This window comes from Venturia canescens, chromosome 7 (genome assembly GCF_019457755.1).
Source record: "Venturia canescens isolate UGA chromosome 7, ASM1945775v1, whole genome shotgun sequence".
Lineage (NCBI taxonomy): Eukaryota > Metazoa > Arthropoda > Insecta > Hymenoptera > Ichneumonidae > Venturia > Venturia canescens.
Window position 1 is genome coordinate 7,838,559 of NC_057427.1, and position 21,898 is coordinate 7,860,456.

The 21,898-nt window shown below is 43.3% G+C and overlaps 1 protein-coding gene across 1 annotated transcript in view; it reads left to right on the plus strand.

Annotated features, from left to right (window-relative positions):
• Positions 1-21,898, plus strand: part of zip (myosin heavy chain 10) — a 32,614-nt gene that overhangs the window by 2,947 nt on the left and 7,769 nt on the right. The window contains exons 2-6 of the mRNA XM_043424216.1: positions 18,244-18,400; positions 19,255-19,373; positions 20,869-20,892; positions 21,531-21,623; positions 21,708-21,870. Of these exons, the coding sequence (XP_043280151.1) occupies positions 18,244-18,400; positions 19,255-19,373; positions 20,869-20,892; positions 21,531-21,623; positions 21,708-21,870 (556 nt within the window). The remainder of the gene's footprint in view (positions 1-18,243; positions 18,401-19,254; positions 19,374-20,868; positions 20,893-21,530; positions 21,624-21,707; positions 21,871-21,898) is intronic.

The window sequence follows — 21,898 nt, forward strand, 5'->3', positions numbered from 1 at the left end:
AGCGACTTTCGTCGACCTTGTTGGACTCCGGGATGACATTTAACTCGATACCGCCGCGGCCGCTTCGACGAGCACGTTCTAACTTTAAATCTTACATCGCGTATGACGAACGCTCGAGCGAAACTCTTTTTCACTCTTTTTATTTCGAGTCTCCGCGAGCCCCCGAGCATCATGAGCTACGCGAAAGACGATTTTGCACTCGAGATTTCGGGCCGAGTGCGCCAGCGTTTTTGCCCCTTTTTCGAGCGATGTAAACTCGGCATTTTTTCGGGCCCAATTAACTTTTCGGCCCCTGCGATATCCTGGCTGACGAGTCTCGAGCGAGTTTGTACCCGAAACGCCGATTTTTCATACTTTTATCCGAAATGATGAAAATTTTCGTAATTTTCGTCCTCAAATTTTCTCGTTCTCGAACGAACCGTAAAAACAGTCGTTCGATAATAAATCTTCGCCTCCTGCGGGGACAATCGACTCGCTTTCATTGGCGTAAAGTTGAGTGGCCGTTAATGAGGGCTACGTCGCTCGCGATACGGGATTCCGTTGAACTCACGAGCTTGAGAGAGAGAAAAGGGAGGAGCGTGCGTGTGTGCGAGAGAGCGCGCGTCCCTTCCGCGGCCACGCCCGGAAATCGTGAAGTCTGTGGAGATGAAAAATCTTCGTTTCTTACAGAGGAGGAAAAAGTATTTACAAATTTGTTGTCCCCCGCGAGCTGGAGCGGCTTTCGAAAGATCGAAAAGCTTCGGGAGGGCCTGATTTTAACGGAGAAAAAATGAATGAGCATGAAGTCTGACAGCGGCGGAACGCTGTCATCGAAACGTCATAACACCGAGTCCATCGCGTCGCTGGGCTCACTTCGCAGCACACTAAATCCCGAGCGCCTGTTATACGAGCCAAGCTACGCGTGAGAAAAGCGAGAGCTTCGCGCTCTTCTCTCCTTCGTGCCAAGTCCAAGAATCTTCGTGTCTATAGATTTGTGTCACGGGCTGTAACGTGCTCTGTAATTACGTCGTTACAAGCGCGGAATGATCGGCCCCGGACGGCTGGAAACATCGTTCGAGCATTTATTCAAACCCTCGGATTTTAGTCCCACTTTCTCGCCCAATTTCGGCGCTGTGAGGACACGAACTTTCGCAGGCTCTCCGAGCTTTGTTTTCGCTAGTTTTTCCTTACTCTCGCTCTCTCGTTTTTCGTTTCAAGTAAATAACGTGAGCCCGCGACGTAATGTTCGCAAATTTTTGTCCGCTGGCTCCTCGAGGAAGCTCCGAAGCGACGAAGTCCACCGAAGCTCCCAACTTCGCATGTCCAGGTACCGCGAATGAAATTTCGATAAAGTTTTAAGAATTAAAACGGGACGTTCGCAGCGCGTCACATCGACTCGACGAGGCGCGCGAGGGAGCGCGGAATATTTTGTTATCGGAGCGATAAGAGCGAGCCCGCATTTGGTCTCGCGTACCTTGTTCGTCGTCGGCAACGACGTTCGAGCCACCGAGCCCTGACTCAGCCCGACGTGCGTGTGCCGACGTGCGCTCGTGTGTGCGTCTTCCTTCGACGAGGCTCCGACGGTTATTGCAATGACTAACCGCTCTCCAAACCTTGGAGCATGCACGAGAAAAGGAAGAGAAAAAAAGCGATGGCAGACACGATGTTCCCATGAAACGTCACTGAATTATGCCCTTAAGATTTTCGTCGAATGAGAAAAAAGAACGAACGGGTGCTCAGACACACGTGCTCCGACTAATGTTCTCGTAAATAATATTTTTTTCTCTCCTCCCAAGGGGGAAAAAACTATTGAATCGTCCCGCGGGAAGCAGGCGCAATTTTTCGATGAGCAATTCCATTTCGCATGAAAAATTCGCGCGCCTCGGGGATGCGAGAGAAACAAATTGCTCGAAGAAACGAAAGGGAGCTTTCGGAAAAGTGTGGTGGAGGTCGCGCAACGACGAAAGCAGGATCGCAAAATGCAATGATCGAAAGGAGAGAACTCGCGTCGGGAGTCCACGAACCGTAATAAATAACAGACGCGCACACTCGCGCTCACCGTATCGCGCGTCTTTCGAACAAAATCGCGCTGTCCAGACTTTCATTTTTGCATCGCTCGCGCGAGCCTCTTCTCTCTCGTTCTCCGGCGCGATGACAAAGGGAGCGAGAAGGAAAGAAGCTCCTCGTCTCTCTTCTCATTGGATAAAGCAGTTAGCGGCGATAAGAGTTTCGTTTTTCTCTCTCTCTCTCTCTCTCTCGATAAGATAGCAAATTATGCAGCTGTTCGAATGCAGCGAAATGACGGAGAGAAAAAAGCCGGAGAGGGAGGGAGAGAATTGAATACGAAAAAGTGAATGCCGCTCGCACTCTCCCGCGAACGCGACCATCCGTTCGCCTCACTCTCCATATTCAAACGCGATTTGCGCAAGTTTCTTAACTCGCACCCGCGCGCGAGGACCGCACGAAACCGAGAAAGCGCGCTTAGTCTCGCTTCGCCATGTTCGGACTTCGCGCTCTCCATTAGCTCTACAAACAGCTCGGCCTCTCTTTCCACCGCGGAACGCACCCTTTTTGGTACCCCCACGAACATATACGCGCGCATGCAAATCACTCACTGGCGAAAAAGTCGCGGGAGTCTCCCCCGAGGTGCGTTTGCCTCGAGGTTCTCAATAACTTTTCTCCTCTCGCCGGCTGACTCCGAACGCGAGAAAGTTTCATCCCCGATAGCGCGATGCGCGCTCGCGTGCAGCATTTTCTCGACGGGAATTGACGTTGGCCCGCAAGGACGAGAAAAAACGGGGAAAATTTGCGTCATCGCGACATCGACTCGCAGTCTTGCGGTCCCATGCTGCGCGAGCGAAATCTCCGACTCGACGCAGCTCACCCGAGGCCGCTCTCGGCTCCGGGAATCCCACTGGAACTTTCCTTTCCCCCCAAAAAATTCTTATTTCAATCACTGAGCGCTAAACGCTCTTGGAAGCCCTTGGAAAACGAGATTTGCTCGATCCGCGAAAAAAACGAAAATTTGAAGTTACGGGGGAGTCGATTGTGACGGAGGTTTGCGATTCGAGAACCAACAGCGCCTCGTCAGCGCATGAAAGGAGCAGCAAAAGGGGGGCGAGCCGGGAGGTCGTCGTATTTTCTCCCTCGCGGTGTATGAACATTTAAGCCCGCGAGTTGCGAGGTCCTCGTGACCAAACGCTCTCGGCACAGATTTCTCAAGATACAACGTATTCTCTCTTTCTTCCTGCCCCCTTTGCCTCGTTCCCCTCGTCGTTCATTGCAGCATATCGCGGGGCCTGTCGCGCAGAGCCTTTGCAATTTTGCCCTCGAGCTATACAACATCCATATCGGATCTTTTCTCGGCTCATCCAAGCTGCCAGCGCCTTGACTTTGTGAACGAAAACAACGAGGGATAAAAAACTGTGCTGGGAGAAAAAACGCTTTTGGCTCCGGAGATGGTGACCCCCGTGACTCCGTCCTCCGAGTCACTCGCCCGGCTCAATTCGCTCTTTTTTCTTCTCTCTCGTTTCATTTACTTCGATCGATATCGCGCGAGTATATCGATCTTGTCCCGAGCGTCACTCTTTATCGAGTCACGATTTGTCCGAGTTTTTCTTTTCGCAAGCTTCGATGATGCGCACACGAGAACAACGTTTTAAGCTTTGCGCCGGGAATTCTCACGATTTTGGTCTCTTATCGAGGAATTTTCGAGCGTAAACTTTCGCGTAGCCCCACAACCAGCGAGAGAACTCGCTTCTTTTTCTCATTAAATCGAACGCCTCGTGACTCATGCGTGCTCCAATCGTTTTGGAATGTACGGAGGCCTTGCTTTGTTGAAATTCCCCGCGAGGTTTTCGTCTCGGGAGCGCTCGCTGCGCGGAAGTTTCGTTTTTAACCGGAGCAGATAAGTGAGCGAGCCCCGATGGAAAAATCGTGCAAACGTCGATCGCTGGCGCTGAAACTTCGGAAAAATCGACTCCCGCGGGAAAGCTCGCGAAATGCCCACGCTTAGGATGTTGCCTCAAGAGCAAAACGAGGACGAAATACCTCCGTATATTTCAGAGTAAAAAATGTTTTCTCCTCCCGTTTTTTTTCAACCTTTTTCCTTCACTTTGTGCATAACGTAGCGCGCGATCGTTCGCCTCGCGTTCTCCTCGGTTATTGCGGCGTGTCAGCGAATGCCACAGCGATGATGTTTCGCAAGAGAGCGAGCTCGAGCAAGGTCGTCGTCGAAAAAAGGAAAAAAAGAGTAACCACACGACCGAAAATAAAGAATCGAAATACACGAATTCGTTTCCAACTCTCCGCGTCTGGCCTCCTCGCATATTCGATTCTTTCGTAAAAATTGATGAAGAAAGAATGAATTTTTTGACACTCAATAATTCTAGAAACTGATTCGTCACATCGCGAATTTCAATCCATTTACTCTTCTCTCTCTCTCTCTTTCTCTCCCTTTTCGCTTTGCTTGTTAAGTTGTTAACGATGCAGAGTCACTTTGTAACGTGTGCACGTGGGTCGTAGGATATTTCTATCGGACGTGGGAGGTAAACAGAGTTCGCGCACCTGTTCAAACAGCTCGAGGAATTTCACGCTTTTGCCACGATTTCGATTTATTTTATGTTTTTCTCGTTATGCGTTGTAAGAGTCCCGAGGAATAAATGAGACCATTAATTACAGTGGGTAACGATGTCGCTGGAAACGTTTTTTTTTTCACGAACTGTCCAAAAGATACGAGTTTGAAAAAAAATGATTGGAAAGATCGCGAGCGCTGAATGCCATTTATTCGAATCCGCATTGACCCAAGGCCGCCGCACAAGTTTCGAAATAAAAACAATTTCAGAGCCGGCTATTCTGAGGGGCAGAGAAATTTACTCGGTTAAAGAACTCGATGAATAGGAGCGTTGATTGGCTCGATCGATTCGTCGCTGTTGAAAAATGGAAACATACGATCGAGTCGGTTGTTTCGTACTGAAAATCCAACGCTCTAACTCGCGTTTTTTATGGTAGTTCATGCACGAAACGATTTTCTTAAGAAAGTCTTGAAATTTAGACAGAATTTAAATGGATAGTCGACTGACACGCATGCCAAATTTTAAAGGGTTCGTCTCATTGGCTATTGAGATAAACGTCTTTAAATTTGAAGAAAATACACAAGAAACTTCTTACGAAGTTTATGAAAAAGTACAGAATAACAATGAAGTACGTAATGAAGGTCTGGAAAAAAATTCGAGACGATTGTCTCACTAATAATAAAGATATATTACGTTAAAGATTTAACGAAATTGGTAACGTGCGCTCGTATAATCTCACATTTGCTTATTTCGGCATTTCGTTCCTTCTTGGCTTGGCCCATTCCTGTCACAGCCTTCTGTCTTTTTATTAACACTTTTTTCTTAATCCATTTACCTTTGCGCTCTCTGATGCGATTTTTGACATAAAAACTACAGTATTTTAGCCAGGGACGAATGAAATCACTGACTGAGCGTCAGTGATGGATCCTCGATGAATAAATGGCTGGAAATTTCATTCGCCAAAAGATGAGTTGAAAAAATGTATTTACAATTTTGAATGAACAAGTCTGACATTGATTAAAAGTGATAATATCTTTAATTAAGGAGTAAAAATCGAGCCAATCTAGACACCCATAAAATACGATCCTTCGGGTTGAGAAGGAACTCGTTCGTCTCGATTTCTCAAGAAAAAGGTGAAAAATTTGAATAAATGCGTTCGAAAAGCAATTTTAATATCGTCTTTCCTGAATTATATAATAATCCCAGTTTATTCGAATTTATTTGACATTCATGGGATTTTCATCGAACGATTCGACTCCCATAGCAATTTTCCCATAACTAAGACTCATCTAAAAGCGATTAGAGAGTTAAAAAGGGCTGTCGAGCAAAGACGCGACATCTGCGAGTAATCGGGAAACGTCAGCGTCGAGCCAAGAAGCTTTTGACACTCGCCAATGTAAACGCCGAGAGAGAGAGAGAGAGAGAGGAGAGCAAAATTTCCACGCTTTGCTTGCACGTTATTATATTCACTGTACGTGCGTTTTCATCCTCGCGTCGACTGATTTTCTACGACAGTCTCAATGGAATTACGAGCTCTCGTGTATTAAGCACAATTTCGCGAGTTTACGAAGCCTCCTCCTTTATATATACGTACGATTTCATATACGTCAGTCGAAAATACGACGACGAGAGTTGCCAAGAGAATCCGGTATTCGTGCGGCGTGTAAGAAAATCTCTGACCACCAACCACGTCTCGGGGATAAAAAACAACGAAACAACATGCAAATAAAACGAGTCTTTCGCTACAAAAGCAAAGAAAACTTACAAATTCTAGCACTCTCCTAACGCCATTCGATTCACGTACCCGAGAACTCGTCGGCGTTACAGATAACCACTCTTCTCTCCCTCTCATTCTTGGACAGGAAACATTTACAAATTCTCTCTTCGTAAACTTGTTCGTATCGCGGTCGACGAACGAGTAAAGCTCGTTTCGTCCTTCACCAAATTAACGTTTTTATTTATCTTTCTAAATTAATGAACTTTCGTGCGACGAGGCACGGAACGGACGGAGGAAAAGCGCATTCGAAACTTCGCTTTACCGGAAATTTGGCTGCAACTTAAAAATTCGAATTTTGTCTGGTTGGTCCAGTTTTCGAAAAGGAAGTTCATCTGGTTACTGAATTAACGGAGAGATTTGAATGGAAAAAAAATCGAACACAGTAACGAGTTATTAAAAAATGTCCTGTCAAAATTTCAAGGCTCGAGGATACTTTGTTCGTGAGAAAAAAGTAAAAACAGATTCTCCAAATGAACGCGGTCTCTTGAAAACTTTTATAAGCGATAGAAAAATATCTACAAAATATATTTAAAGCTTCGTAAAATCGGCTCGATACTCATTAAGTTCGCAATCGACAATTTTTTTATTGAAAAATTGTCATCTTTGCGATGGCAACGCTGTTGCAACCGCGCCCTTTTTGAAACCGGAAACTACGTTTTCCGATCCACGCAACTCGCACCAGGGCCTTGCAATAAAATATGAAAGACGGGTGAGAAAATATTGATGTAAGTGGGAAAAACTTGCTTTTTTAGACGTTTCTGCCATGTTTTAATTGTGCCAAACGTTCGAAGATCGATTATGACATGAACACACGTGAAAAATTCTGTCAATAGCAGCTGTACAGACAGTAGAGGTTACGAGGTCGCGGCGTTTCCAAACTCACTGGACCGACTGCGCTAGTCGCAATAATTTTTCTTTTGACCAACTCGATGCGAGATGGAGTTCCTTAATTACCACAATTTCAGATTTGCCTCGCAGACAATGGACAAGAAAGGAGCTATTTCATCGCGAGATTAATTCGCGTTATTGAAACTCTCAAAGTATAAATAAATCGCTGTTCATCTTATATTTGTTTTGGAGAATCGAGGAACCGAAGCTGGCTTCGTCGGTTGGACTCTCTCAATGAAATTCGAACGTTAAGGGTGAACGAACGAGCTCCGTTTGAGATTCGTTCCAATTGAGAACTCGAGGTTAAGGACAGTCTTTTGGCACGCGTAAAAACTTGAAAACGTACAGAAAAGCGCGGATGTAAAATTGGCGTCGGTCTCCGGGCGAGGGGGGCGACTTTCGTTCATTCTTTCCGGATTTTCTCGTTGTCCGAGTCGGCTTTTCTCTTTGACAATAAACTTTTGGGGAAGGATTGAATCCACGAAGTTCCGGGTCGAAAATAATCGGTCGGAAGATTCTTGAGATGGGGATTTTTCCACTCGGCCAATTGGCCGACGCATCGGTGCAAATTAACTCGAAAGATTCGCTGGGGAGCCGTAAACACCGCGGAGTCTTCGTCCGAGCGCCAAAAGCCTCCTTCGCTTCGGTCTCCCATTTGCGCGCGCGTCTATATACGAAAACTAAAATGTGCATATGCGCGTGTATTTACGAAAGCTAAAATAGAGCACAAGTTTTTATAAATAGAACTTGGAAGCGTTGGATCGTTCAAGTTCGCGGTTAAATATACACGCATTCTCCGTCCTTTATTGTTTGTTATTTACGGTTTGTACTGCGTTCGCGTTTTGTTACGGAGGGGCGAACACGTGGCCCGTCAGAGGTGCGGCTCGGAATTCTCACGTTGCCAAAATCCTCGATGGCCGCGTTGAATTCTTCGCAGCGTCATTCTCCATCCTCGCGTCTACTGTGATCAAGCGATATTTCCATCCGCGAGTCTCTCATCGCGGGGGATCGTTGAAAATAGAGGAAAAAATGTAACAATAAAAAAACTGGCGGGGCTCGGGCAATTCCAGCGAGTCGATTAACCTCTGGTGGAAAATTCGATACGATAATTGGATTCTGTCGTACTCTGTTCGCTTGATTGCTTTTCAGGAACACATTCGTGCTCAATCTCTGTCTGATTAATACTCTCCGATAATTTCACATTTCCGGGATAAAGACCAAGAGGAATTGATTTTCTATCGAGTGCAGTAAAAACTCGATCGTTTATTCGTTTTTTCTTGATGGAAATCGTTTATTCATATCAATTCCGGTACGTTCGTCCTCGACGTTTCATCAGAGCTTTACAATCGAATTTTGTGACATTTTCGTGGTCGGGTCCGGTCCGAGTTTCACGAACTCACAGACACGCCGATATTTTGCTTCTCACTCTCATTCTGCTCTCGTAATTGTACGTCGTGTCTCGTTGGTGTATTTCGCGAAACGTTTTACTCCTCCAATGTGCGTTACAGGGCACAGCAGTCTGTAATGAAATTAGTGAGAACTGGTTAGACCGCTGTGCGTTAACGCCGCGTTAGCTTCGTGCCTGACGGATATTTTCGTTTTGAAATCCCCTCGTTTTTCTCATCGTTGAATATTCGCTTGGAAAACATATCCGCGCATTCGTCTTCGCCTCGGTCTTTTTCGTTTTTCGTTCTCGACTTTCCCCTCGAATTTTTGGGGATTTTACATTAATCAATTCTCATTACGCCTGCATGCTGCTATGTTTGGAATGAAATAGAGGCGAAACTCATGCCCTCATCCTCGAGTTGCTCGCCTCAAATTACGTCATCATATAAACACATACGAATAGATAAATTAGTACCACCGTACATGGGGCCTTTTGTACCAAACTATTTCACTCGAAGAATCTTTTCGACATTCGAGTCGAACGGAGCATCAACAGAGTCAATGACTTTTAGGGAAAACTTTTTTGACAAACAAAATTAACGATTATGCTCAAAATTTTCACTCCGAGCAAGATTAAATGTTTTGATGAAAAAAATCACGTTGGAGAACGAAATAATTCGTTTTAGCAATAAAAATTAATTTCTCAAAGAAAGATTTTCTCTCAAAATGATCATTCCGTCAAATTTTTATAATGAATTTTGTCTCGGCAAACAAAATAGACATCATTTTTATGAAAAAAATGAATAAACTGAAATTTCCCTCAAAAATATGATTTCTGGCTCGACAGATATAGTTTTTATGTCTCAACAATAATTTCACCGCGCGTCGACTTATCGTTGAAAAATCCAACTCTTTCCGCATCAGACGAATGCATCGTATTTTCAGGTGCGTTCGTAACACAGCAAAATAAAGATGAAAATTCGTACGCGGTTATGTCGAGAGAAAGAGAGAGAGAGAGTCACGCACACAGAGAGACACGTGAAGGAAGGCCGTTTACCGCGAACCCGAGGGCCAGCCATGTGTGTCAACCGGCAAGCCTTGTCCGGGGACGAGAGCTCTCCGAGGCTGATGTCATACACACCGGTTCGCTATACTCCAGAGAGAACCGAGAAATCCTCTCGTTCTTCTCCTTTTTTTCATCGTTTATTTCTCTTCCTTCCTTTTTTAATCTCCGAGCCTTTTCCTTTCTCATTCTTCTCAACTCTCATTTCGAGAGCTCTGTTGCTCCTATCCTTTCAGTACTTCTTTTTCGTATTATTTTTGTCTGGTTAACGATCGAGGTGCTGGCACGCACGAAACACGTGCCCGAAAATTGTTTCTACCTGAGCGGCGGTCCTCGATGACTCGAAAGACGAAAAGATTTTTACTCTTTATTTCGATTGATGCGACGATTGTTAAAAGTACTTCGCGAGTACACAAATTCGTACGTTTTCGTCGCAGCTTTTCGAAGCTCCTCGTTACCCGTTGCTCCATCGTCTCATTCTCAGTTTCTTTCTCTCTCTCTCTCTCTCGTCGGATGCGGGTTCCCATTGGCTGGGAGGGACAGGTGCTTAAAAATTTCCCGCCGGTCGACCAAATCGCTTTTGAACTCGCCCACAAGCTGTTGCCATAAAACTTCCCTTTCCCTTGCTTTTTCCTTTTTTTTTAGTTTTTCGGCCTCGCACACACAAGCGCTCCCAAAATCTATCTCGACGGATCTTATTAGTCTGTGTGAGGAGAACGTACGCATTTGAATATCGTGAACACAAAGTGCCTTAAGAGCGTTAAAACGGTTGGAACTTTCCCTGACTCCGTCTCTCCCTCTTTCTCTCTTCCCGAGTCTTTGTACTAGCTGTACTCCCACACCTGCGCCCGCGAGACCTCGATGAACCTTCCCGAAGCGTCGCGCCGACGTTGGCCGAGCGCGTACGCGCGCACCCAAAGTCGACGCGATCCTCGATTCGAGTCGAGGGAAAAATGGAATAACGAAGTTGCTTGCGAATGGGGAAAAGTATTTTTGATGGCGGCAATTAAATTTCTTTGGATCGTTAATTTCGGCGTATGCACTCGATCGAAATCTCCGCAAAGTTCGGCCCCGTTTTCTCTCCAACGATGTCTTCGTTTCGTCCCGCTCCTCAAACGTTCTTTTTCCCATCGTTTTTCCCGTAATAATCTCAACTTTCGATTCGAGTGCATCAGGGATTGGGAAAAAATGGAGCAGAGTCTCCGAAATACCGCAGCTTCGCAGCTCGTTCGAACGAGCCGTGTTCCCCTGCCGTTATCAGTCCGACGAATAATTTTCCCTTGCGGCACGAAGCAGCTTATTCCGCAATCGCAGGATTAATCGTACGCGAAGTTTCGCTCGCAAGTTTGTAAGTCGCGCCGAGCGAATCGACTCTGCTGCAACAAATTGATCGATTTTCTTCAGAGGATTGGTCTCCTTGCGTGGATCGGCCAATTAAAAAAATGAAAAATCGCCGCTCGCCGTGGAGAGAGCAGGCGAACGGTACACGCCGCTCGTTTTTTTCTCTCTCGTCGCATTAAATTCCGACGAGAGTCTCTGAATAAGAGAGGATTGAGCTGGCACGAGGCAAAGACGAGTCCTTATAAAGACGAGCGTCCTTAACCCGCTTGGGAAGTGCCTTAACGACGGCTTCGACATCGCACATAAAATTCACTTGCACCGTACAGCAACTTCGAGCGCGTACGTGTGCGCCTTTATTTACGTGCATACGAAAAAAAAGGATAAAAACCTGCAAAGTATGATAACGCGCAAACGCATTGCGAGTTAATTTATAACGTTGCGGATGCCCCGTCGTACGAGAACGAGGATTGTAACCATTTATGGAAAAAACCCCTTCAAACGTCGCTCCGCACCCTGGCGACGGTTGCGAAAAAAGACAGAATTTCGTCGAAAGCCCAAATTCCTCGTTTTATTTCCTCACTTTCCGGCGCCACGAATTCTTCTCAACACTCAAACGATTTTCTCTTTTTTACGCGAATTACCGCATTCGAACGAGAGTCCAAAGGTCTCAATTCACTTCTCTGCGGAGGTGCGAATCATTGGTGCGACGTTACCGGAAGGATTTTCTTATTTTTATTAAGTGAATACTCACGAGACTTTCGTCGTAAGAAATATAGCCTCGCTCAATTTCTCAGTATCGTTAATTAGTTTCAGGGATTTCGTTCGAGTTTAAATGATACTGAAAAGTTTGCCTCAGCCTCCTTTTCATTCCCTCAAACCACGGACCTCCTTATTTAATTGTACCGCCTTGATTCTGTAACGCTTGTTTCACAATGCGAGATCATAATCGCTCAAGTACTGTTGATCGTATTGCTCGCACGAAACATGTATCTCCGGTTTTCTATGCGCGCTATCTCAATCGATCGTCTCACCATTTATAGCTCGATCGCGACAGCTTGGCTCTCGCTTCCTTCCCACCCTGTCTAATCGATTCTCGCGAACGCTCCGCTTCTCTCTCTCTCTCTTTCGGTGCACCCCGATCGTATCGGATTCTCGAGGATGAAAACATCGTCATCCTTAACCGGAGACGCTCGAGAGAGAGAGAGAGAGAGTCGCGGACGATTGTCCTCGCGGGGCGTTCGATAGCTTGGAATTACTCTTATCGAATCGAATCTCAAAGTTTTCTGCTCCGTTTCCACAAAGTTTGTTCGAATATGTTCGAATGTGAGAAACGACGGATCGCCTGGAGAGTGAAAATCCTCCTCGCAATTTACTCCCCCTCCAACGCACTGGTGACTCTCACTCGAAAAATCAGGAGAAAAGAAAGAGCAGGCAGAAACAACGCTTTTATTCCGCTCCTGACACAACGAATGAGCAACGGACGAAAAGTACATTCAGGCTTGTAGATATACACACGGGTGAGCTAGGCAGGAATGCCGATTTGGGTTCGACGACACGAAGAACTTTCGGGGGACCGGTTCTCGGAGACCTTCGGACACAGTCGTGGCCAATTTACAAACAAAAATCGAGCAAAACAGCGCGCTCTTACGGACCGTGGGCACCGTCTCGAAAGACTTCGGGGTACCTTACCGTTCCTCAGCGCTCGGTATCCCGAAAGGCGTCGCGTTTCTCGAGCCTTAAAACATGTTCGCCATATCACAGTTCCCGAACATCCCATCGCGAGAAAATTTATTTTCCGACTCAATCTTCGGGCATTTATCACTTTGGAGATAAAAATTTGAATTGTCATTTGAGTCAAACGATTCGGCATCGTTCGATCCTTTACGTTCTTCGTTTCGCTCGTTCAGTTATTTTTCTCGAAGTTTCGCGTTCGTCGCAGCGTTTCCTCGCCGATCGTGACGAACGTGCGTCATAGTTTGGACGAAATAACGGTTGCGTCGATCGGTCAGCGGTATTCCCAGCGATGAAAAATCGAGGGTCTCTTTCAGCAGGTAGAAAGAAAGGCGGCGAGCATATATTCGTACGTGTGAATGACGAAGGAACCTGGAACGTCTCACCTGGGGGAAAGTTAGCCGATGTAGTAGCCCAGGATGAATCACGGTTGTAGGCAGCCACGAGCAAGAGAGCGCGGAAGCGCCTCGATCGCTCGACACACACACATGCTCACGCGACGTTCGTCAACGCGTACGTGCTCAAATCTCCTTTGTAACGACCTCACGCCGCGCGCGTAATACAAAACTGCGAGAAGAGTCATCCGGGATTCTCCTTTCTTCGTCTGCGCACGCATACCGAGGAATTCCAACGGGTTTTCATCCACGATTTATCGAAAAGAAGCTCGATATCTCATGCGCGAATGACCTTACGCGGATCATAATTCATTCGGTTCAGTTTTTTTCTCTGCAGCCACATTTATTCGTCGATTCAAGGATTTCTGCTGGAAATCGTGTTTTTCTACACTGAGAATAAAATGTTGTTGAAAGACTTGAAAAATGTTGGGGATTTCACTGAAATATTTAGTCCCATATTCACGATTGTTTAATTTCACCAAGTATTCAGATAATTATTCAACTAAATAGCGATTTGGACTAAGAACATTAAGGGATATGTGACGATATTTGGGTTACGCCAACGTCGTATTTTGTTGCTGCGAAAATAATTGTATATTGAATCCCCGTGGACTGTGTCGTGTTAAGAAAACCTTCGATTGAATTACCCGAATAATAAATACTCTGAGGTATAAAAATTTTGTTATGTAGAGCAAACTACTACGAATGCACTCAAAAGTGTATGTGAAAACGAAGCTCACGCGTTACTCGTGATTCAAAAAAGCTACTGAACTTTTTTGCTCTTTTCATGATCGAAGAAACGATTAAAATTTATTCTCGCAATTGTTAAAATTATGTGTACCTTATTTGTTGAGATTGATAAATTTTTAATATTATGGCAGCGGTTAAAATAATTTCGTAGTTAGATCGTCAAGCAAAATGTTACAACGGCCATTTTCTATTTATATGCGGTTTGCATATCTATATTTTGAACCAGCTGGCTCATGGTGTTGTCAAATCTTCCACCGTTTACGTCGTTATTACTCGTTAACCTCAAACAAGCGTTTTTTCTTTTTCCATTCCCAAGTAATTTTCACTAGTACCGAGGCTTTCTCGACACATCGTTGATATCTAAAAACATTATATTTTCTTATTCCCGTTTTTGGCTCTCTAACGTTGGGAGGATTTTATTTCGTTAAATCCAAATGGTCGCACAGGAAGTGTGTCTGCCATAAGAGGCTGTGTATAACCCTTAAAAAATGTGATTTTCGTTGTTTTCTTGACAACTGGACGGTAGACCCTATAATAATTTCGGGATCGATGCACGCTGTATATTTTGAGCATATTTCCAAGTTGCAACTCCAAATGTTGGAATTTTCGATTTCCATTAGATTCGCGTGAACTTCCTTGAGTATAAATAAACAAATGTTCCTAGTGCTTGGAACGAAAGATTTGCTTTCACTCGTTTAGTTAATTGACGTAAATAAAAATTTAGCGATTTAGATAGATGAACTATTTGTTATTCATCGTAAGCGGTTAGATCAACTAAAAACATTTAGTTGTTGCTCGCTTTCGAAATTTTCGCATCGCGTATTCGCGCCCTTTCGAATACAAATTACTCGAGCTCCATAACGAATATCCACGCTCGCTTTTTCTGTCGTATTTTACAGCGAAGCTTGATCGACGTTCGTTAATGGTTCGCCGGACGAATAATTATCGAAATGAGCGTCGAGCGCGGGTTTTCTTCGCGAGTAAAATCATCGCGATATTTTTCGTCGCTCCAAGGTTGTGTAAACATTGCGGTACAAAGGCTCTGGAATGCCCGCAAATCAATCTTCCGCTCACTCGAGGGCGAGACCTCTCGAATTAAACGAACGAGGGAGAAAGTGAGCATAAATTCATTTACGGATGTCGAATAGCTCTCGCGTGTTTTTTCCGTCTCGAGAAAATGGAAGAAACTCGTACGGAAAAGTTTGTGCTCGAAGGAGTTTTGCTAAATTACGAAAAATATTTTTTTCGTGGCACAAAAATGCTCAGCTTTATCGCAATCGCTCGCACCACCGAGCGCAATTTATTTTTTGTAACTGACATCGAGTTGAGAGCGACTGTCGTTACTTTTAAGGGATGACCGGTCGATTTCGCCCGCGACGAGAGCGACTGAAAACTTGCGAGTTTGTCCCCCTTAACGCGAAAAAAGGGAAGGAAGAAAAAAACAAGAATAAAAATATGTGTGTGCGCGCCTCGCAGCACAAGACAGCGCACGACTTTTATATTCTCCCTTTATCCGCTTTTATTATCTTCCCTGCGACGAGACACGCGTTGCTTCGTTCTTTGTAGTCTCCTTCTATCGCGCCTCGACGATACGAAGGACAAACATTTCAAAGGAAGAAAAAACGGGCTGACTCGCCCATTTTTTTGGCAACTTATTGCCCAGCAACCATTTTTTTCCAGTCAAACTCGACGTTTTACTCGAACCTGTAAGATTTCCAAGGTTTTCAATATTTGAGCAAAACCCCGTTGAGATTTTCCACGCAAAAGGTTTCTCATATGGAAACAGTTTCCTCCATTTTCTCAGCAACTCGGTTCCATCCTCAAAACGATCATAATATTTACGTGCTCGATTGTGAGTCTTGAATATTCTACAAAATACGACACAGACGAGATGAAATTTCTGTTTGTTTCGTCCTCGGACGTCCAAACCAGAAAACGCGTCTTCGACACACCCAAATCCGCGCCGCTCCAACGTCTCCCGGCTGTGTTTTTCTACCTGTGCCAACGGGCGCTTCGCTCACTTCATTCATATCTTGAATTCGAATGAGAATCAGGCTTTTCGTTGTTGTACCTTCGCGCTCCGAAACTCCGAGAAATTTACTCTCGATCCCTCCGCTAGTCGCCGCTTTTTCCTTCAAGGTGAACTCGCTCTCTGCCAACGTTCATCGTACGCTTCAATATGTATGGAGATTCGAGTCAGCATTTCGCTACCAGCAATGTGTACCCGAATTTTTTTCAGAGAAACGATAAGGAAAAGGATCGATAGAATCGACAAATAAATTTTGCATTTTTACTCCATTTCCCAACGAATATTCGTGCATTTACTGAACTCTGCAAATGAATTATTCATACTGACATCGAATATTTTTTTCGTCGTTTTTTTTTTTCACAAGAATTCAATGAACGTATAGGGAATTTTGCACGTTAAATTTATATTTTGAAACTCCGTGTAAACGTTGGAATTTTACGTGTTTTTGTCTCTTTTATAAATAAAAATTGGTTTGATGGATTTACATAGAACCTTGTACACGTTTTTTACGTGCTCGGAAGTACTGAAACATTTTTAAAAATATTTTTTTAATTGTATATTTTTGCACAATGGTGCGTTGAATATGGCAGCCCTTGAATCGGCGTTGACAGCAAAACGGAAAGAGTTTTTATCCCAGCGACTTTATTCAAATTGCGTTTTGTAGGGAAAACTTATTTTTTTCAGCACGACGTAGCCGTTTTTTCATAACTTTTTTCTTCTTTTATAAATGAAGAATTTTCTATTGAGAAATCCACAAAAAATTGTGATTTTTTTCTTCAAATGGTCGCCATTTTTTATCTATTTTAAGAATCTTTTTGGTTTTTTGTCCCGAGATGTTCTATTTTTGAGATTTGTTGTCAACACCGATTCAAGGGGTGCCATTTTCAATACACCATTGTACAAAAAAATACCATGAGAAAAATTGAAAAAAAAAAAAAAAAATTCCAGTACCTCTGAGTATGTAAAAGAGTGTACAAGGTTTCATTTAAATCCATCCAACCAATTTTTATTTATAAAACAAACAAAAAATACCTAAAATTTCAACGTTTACACTGTTCATAGCCCTTAAAAGGAATAATTCCGAGCAATAAAATTTGTTGTGTTCCAATAATCCATTGAATGGTCGCCTTTTAACTAGAAACGAAAAATCGAGGGAACACGAATAATGGATTAATTTCGCGAGAATTTTTCATTCGCGTTCCAAGTTGTTGGGGGCCTCTCCCCTTTCTCATACTCTTCACCTATGAAACGTCGTTGCACACACGCACACGCATATCGGAGTACATTAGTGACGTCATCGAGTTCCGACATTCCACCAGAGGCGAGTAGAAGTTGGCAATGGATTCGCGTACTCGGTCGTTGCACGTCTTTGAATAATGCGAGCATAAAATTCTGCGAATGCCAATCTCCCTCGACGAAGAGGTTCGCTCGTGTCAGTACGGCGACTGGCCCGGAACTCGGTCTCTTCTCTCATTGTTGTTAATAACGAGAAGGAGAGTTGCGAACTCTGAAGAGATCCGATGCACTCGCAGTGTTTTTGTCTGCGTGTGTTGACGAGCGTGGGCGCAGGCAGTGAATCGTACTTGCTCATAAATAAACATATGAAAATTTGTATCAAATGGATTATTCAGCACTTTTCTTCCAAGTGCCTCGGGCCTCAAGGACTTTGGTTGAAAAATGCTTTGATTCGAGCGATCTTTCCAAGCCCCGTGAATGAGTCTCATTCAACAAGGGTTCAAATAAAAATAATCGTACTTGAGAAGATTGAATTTTCGTTTTTCATCACTCCTCTATCGAGAAAGAACAAAAGTCTCGTAGTTGTAAAATTGAACGAAAAAACCACGAGATCGTTGAATTTTATGAATTCTGCAGTATTGAAATCAGCCTCGTCACGTCCAACTAAGTCTTCATTGATTTGTTTGACTTTCCCAGTCATCCTGCCAATTATGAGTTTCATAAACGTACTAAACCAGTATACAGACGATATCTTTGTTGACATTATGTTGACGATTTCAAATAACACGAGATTTAGATACATAATATTAATACTGATTAATGAGCAAAACCATTTTTTTAATTATTCCTCCACGCTCCTCTCGACTCGAGTATCTCAATCGAGTGCTTATTTAGGATCGATGCAAATTGAGCTGCTCGACGACAAGAAAATGAGCATCGAGGCTTTCGCGATTTATTTCACAGCCTCCATCATCCACCCAATAATATTTCTCCTCCATTATCGCGTGCTTATCTAGTAACGACGTTTTTTTTAACAACCCGACTCGCGTTTTAATTGGATAATATTTTAACGCTCATTTTTCTCGTGATTTCAGACTTACTCGGGCCTCTTCTGCGTCGTTGTTAATCCTTACAAAAGACTGCCAATATACACAGAAAAAATCATGGAAAGGTACAAGGGCATCAAAAGGCACGAAGTTCCACCTCACGTTTTCGCCATTACCGACACTGCCTATCGCTCGATGCTTCAAGGTAGTGAATACCTACAGTGAAAGCCTTTTTCTCCGTTGGGAAAGGACACTGCGATACTTTGAAGAGGATTTTTGCTTTTTCACCGATTGATTTTTAGTGTTGAAAATGAAGTTGAAATACTTTGCATCCAAACTTTATTTTCGCACTGTTTTCAAGATATTTTCACGAGTCAGCGAATCTTACTGTCCAATCAACGGCAACCGTAATCCTTCTGGCATTCCATGAGCGTGATCGCATCAGAAAATTTCGTAACGTTCCACATCGTGTGTATGATAAAAGTGTGTCTCGCGTTTTGGTATTTTTCATAACTGCATTTGCTCATGAGCGAGTTTATCGACGTTGTTAATCCTCGAGATAGATGAAAATGTTTCATTTTCCCTTTCTTGGGGAATACAATTCCGAATGGAGTTGCACCCTCCGTCTCAGATTCTCTCGTGTGCACAATTTTTTATCCTTCCTAACGACAATACGAAAATTGCAGCACGCGAGAAAATTGGACGAGAAATATCGTGATAGAACTCGATGACGCGTGGTGATTCTTTTAGAGCCTCGTGGGTGGCTCGTATCTTTTGTACGAGCAACAAATCATCTGTGTACGAATGTGGGCACGTTTCATTATTTTTATCCTCCATTTTTTTACTGTCGCGTCGATGGCACAGTGAGTTCGAAAAGCTGAATCGTGCGAGTTTCAAAAAATCGATTTGATAAATTTCAATCGAACAAATTGTAGTTGCCAATCTTGTTTTGTTCATAAAATTATTTTTCTTTAATGAAATGTTTAATGGAATGTGGTTTTGTTGATTTCTTGTACGAATCACGGGAATTTATTAATGAAATAATTGAACGAATTTCAGATCGCGAGGATCAATCGATTCTTTGTACCGGAGAGTCTGGCGCCGGTAAAACGGAGAATACGAAGAAAGTCATACAGTATTTGGCCTACGTGGCAGCATCGAAGCCGAAATCAAACGCTGTGAGTTGATTGTTTTCATTTCTCTTTACTTTTTTATTACTTCAATTAAATCCTCGGAACAATGGTCGACGATTTAAAAGAACGAAGAAACAGAGAGTTGAGTATCGCACTGCTCGACTTTAAAAATGTCAAGATCAGCGGATCTTATTAACGGCGAACAGCTGACGCGTTCAATTACTCGAGCCTCGGGGGGGGGGGGGGGGGGGGGGGGGGGGGGGAGTGCGCAATTTGAGAACGTGTTTTAATAACTTTACACTCATTTTTATTCCCTCCTATTTTTTCTAAACGTATCGCTGAACGTATTAACGAGGCCACGAACGCGACTGCGAAATATTTCGAACCCTTTTTCATTCCTCTCTCCTTTCCTTTTCCCCCATTACTCATACCGTTTCTGTGATTTTTGTGGTCGTTGATGAAAGCCACATCCGTTTTACCGAACAATCGGAAACTCGTTGACCGCAGTTTCCAGCTATTCGGATTTTTAAACTTTCGAATTTAATGCTTTCAGTATTCCTTCATTATGGATTATCACCTTCGAAAGAATTTCGAGAATAAATCGAACGAGGACTGCATAAGAGATACTTCAACTCTTTAAAAAATGGCAGAACGAAGAAAAAATTCATAAAATTGCAATACTCAGAATGATTCGTTTTTTGCAATGATTAATACTAAAAAGAACTGGAAGTAAAAAGATCAGCTCTTCAGCTAATCGTTGAAAAAAGGCCCAAAAGAATTGAACATTTTTTAGAAATAAATGAAGAAATTGCCAATACTGTTTCAATCCGTCGAATGAGTTTTTCGTTGATTCTCAATAGCTCGTTGTGCGCGAAGGAACGTTTGAAATTTCCACGTACAAGGTAGCGCGCTGGATCGAGACCCAATCTCTGTATTTGACGTTCGTAGCTCGTATTAGTTCTCCTTAGTTCGCGAGATTACGAAATAAAGTGGCTTCGTCCGGACGCGCGTGGACGAGAAGGGCCTTATTCGGATGAGCCTCGTGAGTAAGACGTTCACATCTCGTCGTGTTTGAGCGATCGAGTGAGTCAAACGCCTAAAAAAGCTCTGTACTTCTTTGGGAGGTTGCTATTTTTTTATCCTCCTTATTTTTTTCCCCCCCTCGAGATAAACGCTCCCTCCTCGCTCACGTATCTGTGCCGCACCATTAAATCAATTATCTTGACTGCTCGCGAAATGCCCGAAGCCTTTTTTTTCTCTCCTACTATAAAATCGATGACAATAACTCGTGGAACTGGACTTTGTCGAGTGCGATAAGAATTTTGTCATTATTATTGTTAAACGTAATCGGTTAGTCGGTCGATTTATCCAATGAGAGCTCAACGATTATGCATCGAACTCTCGTCGTCCATGTCTAGTTGAAAATGAGTCATTTCATTGTTTCATTATTTTTCACTTTCTTCTCGTTGCAAATTTCGTAAACTCATGATGAAAATTTGATTTTTTTTCCCGGTGCTGATCGTCAACGGACATCTTCCAGACTCCGAGTCCAGCTTTGATTATTGTAAGTTGGATGAGACTCTTCGAAGAGCATTTCGTCAATTGTTTTTTGCTGGTTTTCAATGTTTTTATTGACAATTTCAACCGTGTCTGTGCATTGTGCTTATGGAATGAATCAATGTCTAGTTTTTTTTCGATTTGACTGCGAGCCATTTCACGTGAAGAAAAAAATTTTTGTAGTTCACTGTCGTACGTCAATTGCAAAAAGTCACGTGAAACAGCTCGTTTATGTTTATGCTTAAACTAACCGAAAAATGCCAATGTTAACTAACATGTCCTCGTGTGTTTTCTACTGCTTGCCGATCCAGGGATCTGGGAACACCTCCGAAAAATTTGCGGTAATGACCGAAATAATATTTTTGTGCGTGAATAATGATAAAATAACGGGTGGTGCGTGTTGCATTTTAATATATTGCGTCATGAATGCTCTTGAAGAGTTATTTTTGGAGTGTTACAAAATCTACTTCGTTCAATTTACCTTAAGAACGATAAAAAAGATTTCGTTGCCTAAAATGCTTCAGTTTATCGCTTGAATAAAATAAAAACTGCGATTTTATCATTTTGGTAATTCATCATTTTGATTTCGTTTTTCTTGTTATTGTTCATCAAAATTAAACGCTGTTTTTCATTTTTTCCTATTAGGGTGAACTCGAGCAACAACTTTTGCAGGCAAATCCCATACTCGAGGCGTTTGGTAACGCAAAAACAGTGAAAAATGACAATTCATCCCGTTTCGTAAGTCAAATATTCATACCAAGGACTAAAAGAAAAATCGTAAATGAAATTTCTAATAATCTTTATTCCCTTTTTTTACGTCAGGGAAAATTCATCAGGATTAATTTCGACGCTTCGGGCTACATCGCGGGTGCAAATATCGAAACTTACCTCCTCGAAAAATCAAGAGCCATTCGTCAGGCTAAGGATGAGAGAACTTTCCACATATTTTATCAGTTGTTGGCCGGTGCATCCGCCGAGCAGAAAAGTAATTATTTTGGTTACAATATATTGAG